The 19,563-nt window shown below is 32.4% G+C and overlaps 1 protein-coding gene across 1 annotated transcript; it reads left to right on the forward strand.

Annotated features, from left to right (window-relative positions):
• The first annotated feature begins 6,904 nt into the window (after positions 1-6,904).
• Positions 6,905-18,820, forward strand: LOC143083577 (tereporin-Ca1-like). Its single transcript, XM_076259841.1, has 4 exons — positions 6,905-6,977; positions 9,320-9,385; positions 10,548-10,795; positions 18,349-18,820. Exons 2-4 carry the CDS (start codon positions 9,346-9,348, stop codon positions 18,751-18,753), a joined length of 693 nt encoding a protein of 230 aa, XP_076115956.1. The 5' UTR covers positions 6,905-6,977; positions 9,320-9,345; the 3' UTR covers positions 18,754-18,820.
• Positions 18,821-19,563: the final 743 nt, after the last annotated feature.

The raw sequence follows: 19,563 nt of genomic DNA on the forward strand, positions 1-19,563 counted from the left end.
AATTATTAAAATATAATAGATCTCTGATTGTGTTAGGCCAAACGAAATAATATATATGTGTTTCCGCTTACGTGCTGAAAATGTAGGGTAGGTACAATAAAAATGTAATAGGTAGTATTATTTTTTTATACAAGTTTTTTTTTAGCCGATTACTTCTAAGGAACTAGTCTGACTTTAACAGTGCTTGTTCTAAAATTGCATAAAAGGTGTTGAGGTAAGCATTGACAATTAGGGAAGGAAGGGTATGCGTAAACATACGTATTATTGTTTGCTTTGCCTTAGTTTGCACACGAGTTGCGATTGACTTGTATTTTTATTCAGATTACACTTTCTTAATTAAAATGGAAATATTTTTTTTTTATCTTGATAGTTTTCGTTCATTTTTGTCCTATCTTTTTCCTGTTATTTGATTTATTATTTACTTTTTTATATGATATTTCGTGTTTCATGTTTTTTTCATGTCTCTTTTTTTTTTTTTTTTCTTGTACGATTTTGTTATTTTCTTAAAAATAGAGGGGTTTGTAGTTTATGTTATTTGTCTTGGTCTGTTGTTTGTTTGTTTGTCAAACTTCACGTTTTAAGGGAGATTCTGTATTCTTACGGACTGTTTCTTACACTGTGTCTAAACCACACCGGTAAAATTTGTTCGGACTCGATGGTATCTAACATCGGGCACAATGACGGAACATCAATAGACGGAAGAAAGATATATTTCTCCTTATTTTCTTATTTTTTTCATGATATCAAAGAATATATAAACATATACAACTATTTTCTATTGTGATATGCAATACTTTCTACAACTGTTCTATATTAACGGATAAATAAGTAAAAATGCATGTCAAAATGACGAATTGAGTGAACCTTGCCTCGAAATTGTTTAATTTCTCGTTAAATTGTTCACATTGTACGGAAAGAAAGGTACGGGCAGATAGATACTGACACGAAGATTGCAAATTTAGTTATTAAAAGAATCTTAATACTTGTATTTCTGTGTATGGAACGAAAGAAAAGGGTCATGTCAAATTAAAATAAACCGGTTTCGTCAATGTTGTTTACTACACAATCACCCGGTTTCGTCTATATATATCACCCGGTTTGTTTTTTTAAACACACAAAACAAATTAATAAAAAGAAACGTTTACACGGATCTTAACATTGTCTTTCGAGAATTTAAATATATATTTATTGTAAAGTAAACTTGGCGTGTTAAAATCTATTTTAAACGGGCACGTTTGGACATAGGTAATTATGGTAATACACATTTTCCTAATGAAAGGTGTATCCCTTATTTCACTTAACTTCAAACTAATTTTAAATTTGTCAAAGAGGGGAATTTTGTACCATAATTGGCAATAAACAGCTGCGCCATGACCGCATGATACGCCCGTCGTCTCTTGAGTGAAGTTGTATGCAATAATCAGAAATAGTTTCTGAGATAGGGCGCACCATGTGAAAACCTCTATTCTTTTTTTACAAAAAACTCAATAACTCTAAAATAAAAGTTTGAATCATCACCAAAAAGTAGAGAGATCTTAAGATAAATATTAATAAGAAGTGAGTAAAATTTAAACAATAATCATAAATAGGTTTTGAGATACATCGCAATAAGTGACCCCTCTCCCTTTTGTTTTACCCAAAAAAAATCAATACTCTAAACCAAAATTTTAAACATCACCAAAAAGTAAACAGAAGTTTAAAAGATTTTTATAACGAAGAAGTATGAAAAGTTTGATGCATTTATAATACTTCGTTTTTGAGATATGGCGCGTCATGTTAAAAAAACCCACATTCCTGTTTCACTTACATTTCCTGTAACTCAAAAAGATTTAATTTTCACTAAAAGGTTTACAGATCGTTTGACCATTATAAGAAATAACTATGTTAAATTTTAAGAAATAAGATAAGCTGTCCTCAAGTTACGGTGCGACATGTTTATGTTGGACAGACAGATAGATGGAGGAACGGACGGATGAAAGGACGGACGGACGGATGAAAGGACGGACAGACGGACAGGTGGGCGATTTCCCGGGTGTCCCTGTTTTCTCATTTCTTACAATATTTTAATTCGGTATACACTTTATAAGATAAGTGGCGAATCTGGAAGACGTATAGGTTGCACGCCCCCGACCCCACCTTTGGTTGCCAAAACTATATTGATTCATGTATTTAACGATTCTGTAAAGCAAAAAATAATCAAAATATTGTTAAACTCGGCGATATGTGAAAGCTGTTCGAATAACGTCCACTTTGAAATAAACTGAATCCATCTGTCCGTATATATTGTCAAAATATATTGACCAACGTCAGTGTACGATCATCATAATTAACACAATGGCGACAGTACATACCCGTTTTTTTAGTAATGTTAACAAAATAATTATTATTGAATTTTGTCGATGACCTGAGACTATTATACTAATTTGTACATAGCAGTATAGTTACAATTAGTGGTAAATAAATTGTATTTTAATGCATGGTAGTTGTAATCCTACATTCATTTTCAATGTCGATTATGCATGCATATACATTTGTCTTGTCAACGTTTATCCTTTAGAAGATTTATTTTTAACGACGATAGAAAAGATTACATACATAGAATGATTAGATTACTTATAAAGGTGCCCATCCTTTTGTGCGAGAAAATCACATATCAATTGTGTGTTTCGATTTTTAAGACCGTAAATTTTAATTTCAAGTTTAAACATGTTCAACATATTTTCCCATAACTCATATAGAAAACGCATATTTAGAGAGCTTTAACCTCAATCTCCTGTTAAAAAATTTCGGAATGCAAAGTAAAATTAAAATATTTGTTTTCTATAAGAGTAGGAATTCAAGTCTTTGCTTATTATTTATTTGAATCTGAGACTTATATAAATAATAAGCCGTTGTCCGGTGAAAGAAGTTGTTTTACAACGACCCACAAAACTCCTTTTCAACGCTGAAGTTAAATAATCAATTATAATGTAATGCGATTTTTATTTTTTTTATTTGACCAAACCGGGTTATGCATTGTGAAATCTACGACGAAACCGGGTGGTAAACATTGACGAAACCGGCCAGTTCCATTTTGACTTGACCCATTTCTTTCGTTCCATACACAGATATACAAGTATTGAGATGCTCATAATGACTAGTTTTGCAATCTCCGTGTCAGTATCTTTCTTCCCGTACCTTTCTTTTCGTACAATGTGAACAATTTAACGAGACATTAAACAATTTCGAGGTTAGAAAATAGTTGTATATGTATAAATATTCTTTGATATCATGAAAAAAACAAGAAAATAAGGAGAAATATATCTTTCTTCTGTCTATTGATGTTCCGTCATTGTGCCCGATGTTAGATACCATCGAGTCCGAACAAATTTTGCCGGTGTGGTTTAGACACAGTGTCTTACGGTACATATTTTTTTGTTGTTAAAAGTCTGAAAAAATCTTTAAATTCTTTAGTTCTGTTTTGTGATGTACCATTTTTCTTTATGATTAAATAAATGCCTAAATCTGAAATAGTTTTATTCCTTTTTTTTGTCTGGATCACATAGGCCCGTTTTTTTCAAAACAATAAAAAAAAAGCTACAATCTGCGGAGTGATCCGAATCTCCGAGTATTTTTTGTGTATTTTCCTCGTAATTCGTATCCCTCCGCGATTTTGGTTTGAGATACATTATTTACTCAATTTATTTCACTTGACTGGGCGGAGTTTATGCAGTTCGCTCATAATAAACCAGTCGATCTATAGATAGGTGTTTTAGGATACACCCATCAATGCATTGTCCAGTCATTCTTTTGTAAATTCCTTTGAGGTCACTGATAGGTGATTAGAAATCAGTAATAACTATAACGGCAATCATCGTAATCAAACACATTTTCAAATCGACTGTCCTCATGCAAATTAAAATGTAAGCTCCGCCCGATCAGTTGAAATAACATTGGTAAATACATGTGAATACGAAAACTTTATCATTCTGCAATAATTTTTTTCTGATCTCTATAATCTAAATTTTGGAACGTATACAACTAAATGAGTTTCTAGTAATTTGTTTTTACCCGATTTTCGATCATTAGTATCCGATTTTAGTATCCGAATGAATTTCTGGCAAACACAGTTAAATCGAAGTCATTAGTCATAGAAATGCAAAATATACATGTATCTTATGTAAAAACGTATTTGTCTCTCCGTAAATGAATATGACATATTTGCCACTGGACATTAAGTGTTCGGTTCAAATATAGCTGGATAATTTTACATTATCTGTATGTTATGCACACATTATAGCTGTTATGTATGTCAAATAGATTGTAGTAGATGCAAACCAAATTTGGTGAGGAAATTGCATACTTGTAAATTTCACTATGAAACTATAATGAAAAATACAATGCCTAAATATACATGTATCTCGTGTAAAGACGCATTTGTCTCTTCTTGAATGAAAATGACATATTTGCCACTGGACATTAAGTGTTCGGTTCAAATATAGCTGGATAATCTGACATTATTCATGTCAAATGAATTTTAAGTATATGCAAACCAATTTTGATCAGGAAATTGCATATTCATAAATTTCATTATGACACTTTTAAAAAAGAATGCCACAAAAAGATTGATCTGAATCTGTTTAAGGCTTTACTTTCATAGTTGTCTCCGGGAAAAGTATTTTGAAACTCTTAATGATCTGTTCGTTTGGATATTTCATATTTAGTCTAAATTTAGTCAACGTTCTGGTTTGCCAAGAAATAGCATTCAACAACAAAAAAATTATATTCATGTACCATCCCGTTCCAGATTCCATTTATTGTACATGTAGCTCTATTTCAAATTTTGATAAACATATTATTCAAAGTTTATGTTATTGCCTTGACACCCAAAGAAATGTCTTTGTAATACGTTATCATAACAGTAAATGTACATGAATGTTTTTGTACACTAGTTAGGGAGCTACCATTTGATTTTTATGGGGGGGGGGGGGGGGGGCTAGGATGAAAAATGTTGTCCTGCCTTTTTATTTTTCACTCTGTTCGGTCCTGCCTTTTTTTTTTAGTTTATCCTGACTTTTTTTTACCTAAATTGTCGTCCTGACTTTTTTTTTTGCAAGTGTCTCATCCTGCCTTTTTTTTTTACTCAAAACTCCTGTCCTGCCTATTTTTTTCAAATTTCATCCTAGCCCCCCCCCCCCCCCCCCCATAAAAATCAAATGGTAGCTCCCTTATGTCGTTAGTTTTCTCATTTAAATTTTTTTAACCTTTGTCATTTCGGGGTCTTTTATAGCATCTGACTGCGGTATTGGCATTGCTCATTGTTGAAGGTCGTACAGTAATCTTTAGTCGTTGATTTTAATTTGTGTCATTTGATCTATGGTGGAGAGTTGTATGATTGGCAATATTACCACATCTGCTTTTATTATTTACAAAAAAGGTGTGTTTCAAAAATGACGAACTGACGTCTGCTGGTATAGAAAGGTAACTCATTATAAGCATCTTGCGCCCCGTGCATTTCCTCTTTCAAATTTCTACCAAAACGAATAGTTTATCATCTTCAATTTGAGTGTTATATGTATTTGTTTTTTTTCTAGTTGAACGTTTAAAAGTTTCGAAAATATTTTCATATAATTAATAAATATGATAAGTTTTATTGCACTCACTAAAACTCACACTGACCACCTTACAGTCAGGATCCTACTTCGTCAAAATTATCTCCCCATTACGCCAGTTCATTTTCACAATCGTAGAAACGGAAGCCATTGTAGGGATGACGAGCTACCAATTTTGCTCTTGGAAACCGATAAATTTGTCCATATTGCACCATTACGATCCTTATATGTCAGTTGTATTTTTAAAGACAAATGTATCAACTAGCTAATGAGCATCAGTTAATAATTGTCTGATCGGTTGTCAGGTGGAATTTTCGAAAATTCATAAACATTTAAAAAAATTCTAAATAAATATATCGTGAAAGGGCAGACTAGATTTTTTTAGTGTATGAAGACTATAAACTCTAGTTATCACACACCAAAAAATTGGAATTTTTCGAAGATATGCATTTTCATCATCCAACTTGAAAGACTGTCGTCAAGTACTTTCAGTAAAAAAATAGCTATTCGAACACACCTTCTCTGTTTTTGTGACTCATTAGATAGGTATTTCACTTGACCTATATATTTCATCTTTTAGTACTGTGATTTTTTTGTGTTATAACGTCAACCTAAATGATCTACCATACAGCTTGTTTGAAAAAAAATATATAAAACGTATGACTTGGGACATTCCTTACAACGCTAGTTAGATAGCTGTCGGCTGCTAGTACTGAATACTTCGAAATAAGATTAGAAAAAATCATGAGTAAACGTGGTAAAGAAATGGAAAAGCAAGTTCTCCTTCTAAGAGGAATAACTCCAATGCGTCGGACCGGGTGTGAAAACAATTTGTCCTGATTTTAGTTGTAATCTCTGTCTTGCCTTTAATTTTTCACTCTCTTTGGTCATGCCTTTTTTTTTTTTTTAGTGTATCCTGACTTTACATACTTTATCTTCATGCCATTCTTGTTTACATGAATTATCATCTTTGGTTTATATGCTCTTCCTGCCTTTTTTACTCCAAACCCCTGTCCTGCCTTTTTTTCAAATACCCCCCCCCCCCCCCCAATAAAAATCAAATGGTAGCGTCTTTAGTCAAAACATAAAGAAAACAATAAACAAAACAAATCATAATCTGTAAAACACGTCTTTTAACAAAATGCTAAAAAATCTACAACTATACATTATTGTAGAACTACGATACATTTTTTATAACAAAAAAATACTTGGTGAAAATAAGCTTGCGCTTGGTCGAGAAATTGAATAAATGTCACCCTATGTAAATACATGTAAAGTCATCTAAATTGATTAACGGAAACTTTCTGCACGAGTAAATCACGAGTTTCAACGGCTACTATTAAATCAATTTTTAAATCAGTCAGTGCGTACCTAGGCAGCGAAGAGGTAAGAGCTTTGATAGTTAACAAACTATTATGGAATGAAGAAAGAACTAATTCAATGTTAATTTTAGGCAAACGTTATATGTTATGTACTAATTTGAGGTTCACCATAATGTATTTTGAAATTTCGTAGAAAATTCGTATCTGTCCAAGAACAGACGGGAATCATATTATACACTTCTAGTTTTGTCATATCTGTATGGATAAGAGAAAGAATACATTCTTATAATTAAAATCAACTTGAAATAATAGAATTCATCAAAAGGAATTCAAAAATATGACCGTTTTTACACCACAAAATCTACAATGAGTACAAAATAACTGATGATTGATTTGATTTTTTGTGTTTTAACGCCACTTTAAAGCACCACATTTAGGCTATTTCGTGGCGGCCAGTTTTTATTGGTAGAGAAAACCACCGACCTTCGATAGGAAAACTGACAAAACAACTGATGCACCTACGAGATGTTTCCATATGCACAGGGTTGACTGTACTCAATTTTAAATACATATTGGGAGAAATTTTTTTAGTGTAAATACAGCCATATTAGCCAAAAGGTTATGAGGAACATTAAAGGACAACAACTGAACAATCAAAACAAATAATATACTTATAGAAAAAAGGGGGGTCCAGCGCTGCTGCCTGTGGATCTGAGCTCTGGATCTTGATTTGTAGCTGGACCTTGATAAAGTTGTGTCATTTTTAAACCGGCTATAATAGATCGTCAGATAACTGATTGTGATACAAAAAAGGACCGAATTTCATTAAATACAGGCTTCGTTCACTCAACTACACTATAAACCTACTAGGATATTGATGTTCAGATATATATTGCCATTCTTTTGCTACGTCCATATCAGTTTTACATGTAGTCGTCGGTTTTGCTGGTTTGTCTATAATACTTGGACATCGTGGTGAAAATACGGACATTATATATGACAAAAGTGTGTATTTTTCAAAAAACTAGTTCTGAATCAGGAAATAATAATAGTAGTCCGTTATGTGGACTCGTAATCATATTGGGGTTTAAATGAGTTTCTTACATTCCTGTATTTTTTAAATTATTTTTGTTTGATAATTTCTTTCTATTTTTTATTAACTTTGCCCGATTATGTTTCGTTTTTTTTTTATAATTTAGCACCCAATATACTCTATTTCCTATTATTTAACACCCCAATATACTCTATTCCCTATAATTTAGCACCCAAATTCACTCTATTCCCATTAATTCAACACCCCAATATACTCTATTCCCTATAATGTAGCACCCCAAAATACTCTATTCCCTATAAATGAGCACCCCAATATACTCTATTTTTTATAATGTAGCACCCCAATATACTCTATCCCCTATAAATGAGCACCCCAGTATACTCTATTCCCTATAATTTAGCACCCCACTATTATCTACTCCCTATAATGTATTACCCCAATATACTCTATTCCCTATAATTTAGCACCCCGATATTCTGTATTCCCTATAATTTAGCACCCCAATATACTCTATTCCCTGTAATTTAGCACCTAAATATACTCTATTCCCTATAATTTAGCACCTCACTATTCTCTATAATTAAGCAGCCAAATAAACTTTATTCCCTATAATTTAGCACCCCAATATACTCTATTCCCTATGATTTAGCACCCCAATATACTCTATTCCCTATAATTTAGCACCCCAATATTCTCTATTCCCTATATTTTAGCACCCCGATATTCTGTATTCCCTATAATTTAGCACCCCGATATACTCTATTTCCTATAAGTTAGCACCCCGATATTCTGTATTCCCTATAATTTAGCACCCCAATATTCTCTATTCCCTATCATTTAGCACCCCACTATTCTCTATTCCCTATAATTTAGCACCCCACTATTCTCTATTCCCTATAATTTAGCACCCCTATATACTCTATTCCCTATAATTTAGCACCCCAATATTCTCTATTCCCTATATTTTAGCACCCCAATATACTCTATTCCCTATCATTTAGCACCCCAATATACTCTATTCCTTATCATTTAGCACCCCAATATTCTCTATTTCCTATATTTTAGCACCCCGATATTCTGTATTCCCTATAATTTAGCACCCCGATATACTCTATTCCCTATAAGTAATTAGCACCCCGATATTCTGTATTCCCTATAATTTAGCACCCTATTATTCTCTATTTCCTCTGCATTTTATTCTCTATAGGTTTTTGGTGGGCCAACAAAAATTTAGTATACTTGCCTAATAATGACTTCAAGGTTCAGCTAGCAAGCAAGCTAACCAACGATATTTCCATTACCGACACACTCAATGCAATCTGCTGTAATGTAGCTATTCGTTTTTGTTTTAGTGACCGTTTGACCATACAGAATCAACATGGAAGCGTCTTGTACTTTATTCCTTGTCGTATTGGTTGGTAAGTATATATATATATACCGAAATTGTAAACCTAGTTAATATTCGCATGACAATTAGAACCGCTCATACCAGAGAGCTGACCTCAGATTAACCCAGTGTCCCATTTTACACCTAAATTGGCTTTATTTCAAGTAATTTTTTTCAGTTCTTCAACCTTTGTGTAAATTTATTTTTGTATATATAAATTGGTAGACAGTTGATGCAGCTATCGGTTAGCGAACAGATTTGGAACGAGAGATAGACAAAGGAGTAGGTCCAGTACAAGACCCCTTTTTGGCCCCAAAATATAGCAGTTTTACAAAATTGTTTAAAATGTAAACTTTTTGCTATTTATTTGAAAGTAGAATGCTTCTGCTACGTAAATATGGGCGGTTTTTGACAATCGGAGCGTTTTAAATGACTTAATCAGTTAAAATCTTTCACATGAATTAATTGAATCAACTGAAATAGACACTTAAGTGTTTAAAAAGTGTACAAAATCTTTAGTCAGATGAGCCTGAAATTTGAGGCCAAAATTGGCCGTTACCGGACCTACTCCTTTTTAAATTCGGACTGATAGCAAAATTAAAAAAGTACCGAACTAGACACAGATCTTCGCAGGATTCAAATTCTGCCTAGTATTGTTTTATGAGTGTGTAAGCTCATACCGATTTGATAAATAGATTAAATGCATGCGGACTGCATTGTGAATTTCGATTGTTTATCGTTTACAAGAAATTTAGGTTATTGATAATACCAAAAAAAGTTTGTTCTATTGAATGAAACATCCTCAATGTATCTATGTTTAAATTAATTTATTTTTAATAACCCTATTTTAATCAAAACTTAAGTATTGTAAAAAGCTCAAATGAACTTTTAATACTTCCCTTGGAGGACATAATTTTATATCTACTGCTATGATATATTGTCCTTTAAAGAGACATAATGTCATGGCAATGGACATTATTTGATAAGTGTAAACACTTTCTAGGCGGACACTCTTTCACACGACACTATAATATCTGACACTAGCATGATCAAATAATTTCCTTTTTAATTTCAACATTAGTTTTAAACTTTGGATAAAAAAAGACATAGCTTTGTGTCCACAGCTCATGTTAAGAGCCTGCAAATTCACTGAATTTCTAAAATGTTTCGTTTCTTATTGTTTTCATCCATAGGATCAATGGCATACTCTTCAGCTGTGAGAATTCCAATTAATTGGGCCGACTTGGGGGTTACTGCTGCCTCGACTTCAATAGAATCTGGAGCTACTATGATGACAGCCGAAGCTAATTATCGTGTTGTGTGCACAATTGAAGTAGAAAATTGGACAAAATACAACCTCGTGAATCCTCATGCTACCATTAAGAAAGGTGAATTGCAGTCATCTCCAGTTTTAATCAGACCTACACTTAGAGAGAAATTTGTAAGTTTTGTAATCACATTTAATCAGTGATAGTAATCATATGTAACCAGTTAAAGTAAATATGTAATTAATAAATGTAATCGCATGTAATCAATATCTTTTATCACATATTTATAGATTATCGTTGATCATCTCAACGAGATTGATTTTCTCGCTTGAGCCGGGAGCGAGAAAAGCAATCGAGTTGAGATGACCAATGATAATCTGTTTATCGCTATTTTACCTACATGTATGACGACGTTGTCAATTTAATGTCAATTTCGTTAGCAACGCCACGTGCCTGCTTAGTTTCTAGCGATAATTTTTAATCTCAAGCGAGTAGCATGGTATGAAAAATTATCACAAAAAAAGATCAAAGGAAAAATGGCACAAAATAGAGATGATAAGTGTTGTCAAATGTAAGAAATTCTTTATTGTAGTAATCGATTTGTATCGTTTTTTTCTGCCATTGTTTTAACATCGTTATTCAAGTAGGTCCTGACGGCCGGAATACTGAATAACTGGCAGACACCCAAGTGTTGTAGAATGGCCGTGAGGCGCCACATCATTCGAGTACCACTATGCCCCCAGTATAAATACATGTACTACATATATATTTTTCAAATGATTTATTCATCAAAGACTTTAGTAATTTAATTGCAATATTTGCACTTTATACATGTAATTGAGGACATCTTTGAGTTAATTACTTAATAAAGCTTTTTTTTTTATTTGAGTCAATAACTTGAAGGTCAATTATCTAAATATGTATTCAATTTCTTTCTGTGTACAAGGCCGTAACTAGGCCTATTATTTTAGTGAGGCAGAATAATTTTTTGGCAGGGTATGGAATGAATGGTGCAAAATTCTGCATTCTGAGCATTTCCAAAGAGCTTGACAATGTTTAAAATTTGGACACTTTTTATATAAATTGTTCATATTTAAAGACATTTACTTACACCAGCTTGAATTTTTAACAACTTTATTTGAATTTATATGTCAGATAAACATCCAAATAAAAATTTGAGTCTGCCGCCAGAACATAGAACAAACATCGATTAGAACATACTCACCTTTTCGCGTCCAATGAAAAGTCAGTTTTTTGCCCTCTAATTTTCATAGTACATAGTTTTCTATGCACTATGAAATGCTATACATGAATGACTTTTCATTGTCAGTTAATTATGAAAGTCAACTCTTAATAGCTGCACTAACTAAGTGTACACTCCCTAAGGCATTTTCCTATGGAAAATAGCCTATTGATTAAACATGACCAAGTATTGTCTAACCTATAATTGAGTAGAAATTGTTATTCAAATTGCCGGTTTCGTGAAATCATTGCAGAATATTTGGTCTGCTGACATCCTTATCGTGATGAACATGGAGCATAACACGACCACAAAATCCATCGCCTCTCATGCATAACCTTTCCTTAGTTTGCAGACGTCTCGGGGCAGAAAAAAGAACGTTCACAGCAGAGGCTTGTCACTGGGAGAGTTAAGCACAAGAACATGTCGTACATTAGTGTAAAATTCCTAAAAAAAGGAATTTAGCATTCCTATAAGCACCATCATACAATCGCTGTTACAAAATATTAAACTTGGTTCTATGCTGACAAAGACTAAAAAACTAGGGGTAGAATGAGATAAGATACATGTATATGATTCTATCTATTTTAGTTAGTTTACTAGTGTTTTTCGACGTTTACATGTAGGTCCATGATTTCAAATTATTTCTGGTTATAGTTAGTGGTAACATATTTAAGATCAAGAATCATTACATTAGGGGGTGGGTGTCTGATCCCGAAATACCGAATATAAAAACAAAAAAATCCATAGTTCAGATTTAGAAGAGACAAATCCCGCTGTAAAGGTCAGGTGTCGTTCCTCAATAATGTCAAATTGGAATACAGGATGTTCTTTCAATTTTCAAGGTTGAAGAAACATGGATACAACTTATCCATGCAGGTTTTTATATTATTTATATGTTGTTTGTCTGTAAAGAGAACAAATAAAGTTGGTGAATCGGAGAATTGAATAAGCAGACAGGACTGCTCTCGTACGATGCCCCAGTATACTTGTCAGTCTAGTTATAGTTTTTGGATTAGTTCCAGTTTAAATAATAGTTAATACTCAAACTCTTAACATCTGTTGTGATCACAGGCAACATCAGTAAGTTTACTGGAATTATTCCTTCCTCACCTTCAGTATCGCTTTTCTTTTTTCTGCAAGAGCCAGTTTTTAACCAAAGATCCATGTTGATTACCGTTACTAGGTTAATGTAATCGAGAAACATCACCCATTGAGATGCTGAGTTATATCGAGAAAGAATAGTTTAATGACAAGTTATCGAAATTAAAGTTGAGACAGAACAAAAGAAGACTATGTTTCGTATCTAATTACCATAAACAAATAAACACTTAAAAAAAAATCAGTGTCGAAATTTTAGTGAGGCAATTGCCTCACTTGCCTCAAGGGTAGTTACGGCCTTGGTGTAAAGTTAAGCACTGTTTTATTTTCGTTGGCTTCAATCCAAACATATAAACCGGTTGTCTAGCTATGGAACGCCACAGCTATCATGAAGTAATAATAAACCAACATAACGGATATATAATATCAGAGTTCTACATAAGACAGATGTGGCGTTCCATACCTAGCGATAGTTTGTTCGTCTCTAATGTGGGAGGTCATGGGTATTTATCCCGGCCTGAATAAAAGTTTTATAAAAAAAAAAAGCAAAGACCACAGTCAAAATAATGTGTCCGGGTATTGCAAACTGTTATCTCGTAAACTAGCACGTTACAAATTTGGCTACACGTGGCTGCGGAGTACAGATCAGGTTAAATATTCATATTGCAATAATTACATTATGTGTGTTTCATTGAAATACGTTATTCTGATTGGTTAACATCTGTCTCGAGTCATAAATAACATTCAATTTATATATATATATATATATATATATCTTTATTCTCATCACCAAATACATGGGTACAGAGAAGACATGCATGTATAATACAATATATTAACTACATAAACATAAATATACACTATATACAACAACAACAAAGACAAAAAGAACTTATTCAGGAGGACACTCGCTTGTTTATAATTCGTATAAACTTACATAAATTAATGAGATCTGTCCTATTTGTAGACGACATAATTTCAGTAAATACAATAATATTTGGCCTTATACTAAAATTTCGATTTATAAATTTATTTCTCTCTTCTCTAAAATGTGAACAATTAATAATGTAATGAAATTCATCTCCAATATCTAGCTTACATAAATTACTTTCTTTTTTCCCTTTCTATATTGTACCATCTTCCAATTTCGACTGGAAGTTTATGGTTACATATTCTAAATTTACATAATGTCAAAAAATCTTTTTCGTCTAAAATATTAAAATATTCTTCAAAACACAAGAAATTCTTAAAAAATACGATAATTCAAGGCTTTGGAACAGTTTTGAATAGTCTCGTTCCATGTTTGTTTGAATTGATCACACAATCTTACTTTGATATTATATTTCAACCACACATCATTTAAGGATGTACTTAGGTGAGGATAGGTAAAAATTAAGAAATTAAGAATTTAAAAGTGATACTATTAGCTGGTAGAGCATCAATTAAGGATAAAGATAAGCTAAAAATATTGATAGGTCATGGACCTCCTTTTCGAGATATTTGAGATTTGAAATATGGCGGGAAAAGGTTGACTCTGACTTTTACCTTATATTTGCATTGATATTATTTGTGTCTCAAAACAAAAGAAAGAAAATCAAGAATCTTCTAAAATTTTGGTAAATGACCTTTCATGAGCTATTAAGTCTTATATGAAAAAACAAATGGGTGTTATGGGGCAAAATATTTTACATTGTATTGTATGGAAAAACACCAAGGAGTCCGAACATTTGACACAAATTCAAAAACCTCACCTAAGTACATCCTTAAAAAGAGCTGTGTGTTCCAGATATAAGAAAATCCACATTCATCGAATATATTTTTAACACATATTAACCATTTAAAATATATGTGTTTAGTACAATACAAGTGGTACAGTAGCTTATAAATAATACATGAATACTTTGACTGCTTTCCCATAATTGATTTAGACCAGTAGCATATCATCCCTAATTTTACATCAATAGAGAGTGGAAAACGTCCTAGCTCACCGTATATCATACAGTTTGGAGTGGAAGATTTCAGATTTAGGAACAACTTACAAAATTTAAGATGAACCTTTTCGACAATATCACAGTTGCTGAATCCCCATATTTCTGATCCATATAAAAGAACAGGTTTTACTACTCTATCAAAAAGATCTAACTGGCAAGAAACTGATAAGCTATGAAATTTCCCCCTTTTTAGTATCTCATCGCCTTTGTCCCTTTTTCAACTTGTGATTTAATCGCCTTTTTATAATTTCCCGTTTTTGTCAATAAGATACCCAAATAACTAAACTCTTGAACGATTTCTATTTCTTGATCATCTAAAACAAAGTGTAAATTGTCCGGTAATCTTCCATACGAAAAACATAATATTTTGGTTTTGGATACATTTACTTTTAATTTCCAGTAGTTACAGTATTCATTAAAAAAATCTAACTGTATTTGAAGATCTTGTGGTGTTTCAGACATCAAAACAGTATCATCAGCATATAATAATGAAATGATATTGAGAAATACATCAAGTTCAAGTTCTAATTCTTCTGTAACTGTGAAAAGGCCCTTACAGTTTTTTGTTTGTAAAAAAATTTCCAAGTCATTTAAAAAAACTGCAAACAAAAAAAGGGACATATTTTCCCCTTGCCTTACCCCATTATTATACGGAAAATAATCAGACTTGCTGTTATTAAAAATAATATTTGATTTAATATTTTTGTACATACTTTGAATCACATTTAACATTTTCCCATTTACATTGTTTAACAGTACTTTATGCCAAAGTCCATCCCTCCAAATTTTGTCAAAAGCCTTTTCAAAGTCTATAAATGCACAATAAAGTTTTTTCTTTCTTTTCTTCAGAAGTTCAAACAAAGAATGTAATATAAATATATAAATAAATTATCCATAGTGCTACAGCCTTGCCTAAAGCCACATTGTGTATCGTGTAAAATTAGGAAATCGTCAGAATATTTGTTCAAACGCGCGGTTAGAACAGCCGTAAACAGTTTACCCAAACAACTGACAATGGTAATTGGCCGAAAATTTTTAGGATTATTTCGGTCTCCTTTATTCTTGAATATTGGTATGATATTACCAACTAACCAACTCTCTGGTACAAATCCAGTATCAAATATCAAATTAAATAATGTTTCATAAATATCGATAAGCTGGTTTGAAGTTGCTTTTATGTATTCATTTATAACAGCATCTTCACCACCAGACTTATCGTTTTTCAAATTTTTAATACATTTCAAAATTTCTCCTTTTTCTATATACAAATTCAAATCATAATTAAGTTGATTAACCTGGTCTTCATCGAGAGGTGGTAAATCAGCTCCATTATCATCCGTCGGAGAAGCATTTAGATCCTTAAAGAAATCAAATAATTTCTCTATTGGGATATCCGGTTGTTTTTTACGCTTTCCCTGGTTAAGTACTTTCAAATAGTCTCTAGAATTTTTGGTTCTCAATTCTTTCATTTTTTTGAAGGATTTTGCCGGTATGATCTATGATTTTTGTCGAGAGTTTTCTTGTATTTGTTTTCCGATCCAGCCAAATTGGATCTATTTACTGTAGTTCGATTTTTTTTTAAATTTTCGTCTAAATTTACGATATTTTTGTCTCGCAAATTTACATTCTCGGTTGAACCAGGGTTTATTCATAAACGAATTCTGACGTGTTTTCCCGTTTTTACTATGAGAAATGCCAAATGTAGCTTTTGCACTTTCTATAAAAATTTCACATAGTTTCTCAACATGTATATTAACATTTACATCAACCCTTGGTTTTTTCAAATTATACAAAAGATCTTTTATTTTACCTTGGTTTATATTTTGCTGAAATTCTATCAATTTATCACTGTCCCACTTTCTTATCCTTTCTGCACTTTCTTCTATATAATCAGTTACCTCACATCCGTCTACATTTGTTGCATACACACTAATAGACAATGGACAATGTACATCAGAAAATAATTTTGAAAAATCTACTACATCCAAAGTACAAAATCTATTTATAAAATTAATATTACTAAATGCAATAATCTACAACACTTGCATTCCTGCAAGTCAACTTTCCTTCCTTGTCACCATTTATCCTCCCATTAAGTATAAAACAGTTATTCCCCTTGCAAAAGTCCAATAATAAAGAACCATACCTATTTTTTCCAATATCTCTATTTTTTCTTTCCCTCGGAATATCTAAAAAGTCCAAAATGGACACACTATTTTCTATTAAATCAGAGAAATTATTTGAAGGATCTTGAGAATCTAAAATAAGAAAATCTTTCTTTGATGCTGTTCGACCATTATTTATTTGAAATAAATTGTAACATTCATGTTGACACACGCTTCCATAATAAACTTGATTGTAACTGTGTTTTCATTATCGTAGCGAATAAATAAACTCATCATAGATACCAGGACTAAATTTTGTATATACGCCAGACGCGCGTTTCGTCAAATAAAGTACGAAGTTGAAGAGCACTGAGGACCAAAATTCCTAAAAGTGAAAACATGTCATTATAATATTCAATGCTTCTTTAAGTAATTTCATAGGGTTGTACATGCGTTGACTGTGCGCATATTTTTTTAAATGAAGAGCTTCCGCTCTTCATAAAAAATGTACTTCTGTCAACGCTTGTTCACACCCAATGTCTTTACAAAAAGACACATTCAATTCTTTATTAGCATGTTCTTGTTCTGAGTATCAATATATTAACTTAACCATTCATCCATCATCATCTAAACATATAGCCATAGAGTGACAAAACCAACATGTTATAACAATCTAAATATTTTCATTTTCAAATCATGTTTTAGCAGGATGGCAATGTTCTCCACCAAAAACATAAAATTGAAGTTCACAATCTTTAAAAATTCAAATGAGCTCAATTATTTTCTATAGTTACCGAAATACAATTATACTCAAATATAGTTACATGCATACAAAATTATTCTATATTCTGTACTTGTGTCCACTTATTCTTGTATGTAAACCTCAACCACCCCTGTCAGACTTATTCCTCTTCAGATTCCCTTTTCATATATACAAATTTTTCTTCAGAAAACTAAAATTTATGAATTGAAGCACCTACAAACATGCAACTTTTGTTTTATCCACAAAAAATGATACCCACACAAAAAAGTACTTTCACTACATAATATGATATTTTCCCGTTAGAAATCTTCCATGGCTAAGAGGGGAGGCATTTTTTTTTAATTCCACCCTCTCAGCTACAAATGCATGTTTTATTTATATATTGTTTATTTCAAAATTTGCAACTGATGTTAGAATTGTATGAATCTAAGTTTGTTATCGTTGATTAAATTTTAAATTTTTGTTGTATTTTACAAAATGTAGATACAAAATATCTTTGAACTGACAACTATTTTCCAATTTGTAGACGGCACATAAATCCTATTGGGGATTTTCCGGAACGTACGGAGTGGCATCATGGAGAATAGATGATGGAGAGGGACGAAGAGCAGTTGTGATGTGGAGCTGTCCGTACAACTTTTGGTGGCACAGTAATTATCTCGGTGTTGGATTGGCAGAACCAGCTACTGAGCGTCACCGTGATTGGTTTCACCAAATGTATAACGAAGGAAACGGCAATGGCTTGAGATTTGTGAGATCTCGTTATGATAAACATACACCAACGATAAGAACCAACGACGGAAAGTTTGAAATAACTGGTATTATGGGAACAGCTCACAGAACAAGAGCTCGCGTTATTGTCCGACCCGTATATGAAGATGATCTAGCTCCAAATATATCAGACGCATTGCGTAAACGAAACTTAATTTAATAAAAGCCAATGCGTGCTTTGATTTTCATTGGTCTAAAATTATTATAGATTAAATATAGGCATAGTATTGAGTTACATATTTATTGAAATGTAACGATCATGGACATGATTGTTCTATTTGAGCTGGTTTTACTAATGTTCTATTTGAGCTGGTCTTACTAATTCGCTTAGTCTTTTATAAACCTATTAATCCAGGTGAAGTTGAATGCATATATGCGTTTTTACTGAACTACATGTCGATATAAAAAAGAAGATGTGGTATGATTGCCAATGAGACAACTGTCCATAGCAGACCAAAATGACACAGAAATTAAAAACCATAGGTCACCGTACGGCCTTCAACAATGAGCAAAGCCCACACCGTAGTCAGCTATAAAAGGCTCCGAAATGACAATGTACAAAAATTCAAACGGGAAAACAAACAGCCTTATTTATATAAAAAACTGAGCTCGTTTATACTGGTTTTGTAATGTTTTTCATGCGAGATCTTGAACTCTAAAAATTAGCTTTACAAATTGCCACAATTTTTATATGTTTGAGAGCCTTTTCTTGATAATTTACAATTTTAGTAGGGTATTGCTCCAGTTCCTGTTAAGTATACTAACAGTTTTATTATTTAGTCGACCTGCTATAAAATCAGAGGCGAAAGATACCAAAAGGATATTCAACTTCGTAAGTCGAAAATAAACGGTTTACGTTTACAAATTGTGACTTGGATGGAGAGTTGTCTCATTGACACTCATACCACATCTTCTTATATTTATATACGCCATGGCTTTAAAAAAAAAGACAAGCAGACATAGTCACTGT

Source organism: Mytilus galloprovincialis, chromosome 7, assembly GCF_965363235.1.
Source record: "Mytilus galloprovincialis chromosome 7, xbMytGall1.hap1.1, whole genome shotgun sequence".
NCBI classification, from domain to species: domain Eukaryota; kingdom Metazoa; phylum Mollusca; class Bivalvia; order Mytilida; family Mytilidae; genus Mytilus; species Mytilus galloprovincialis.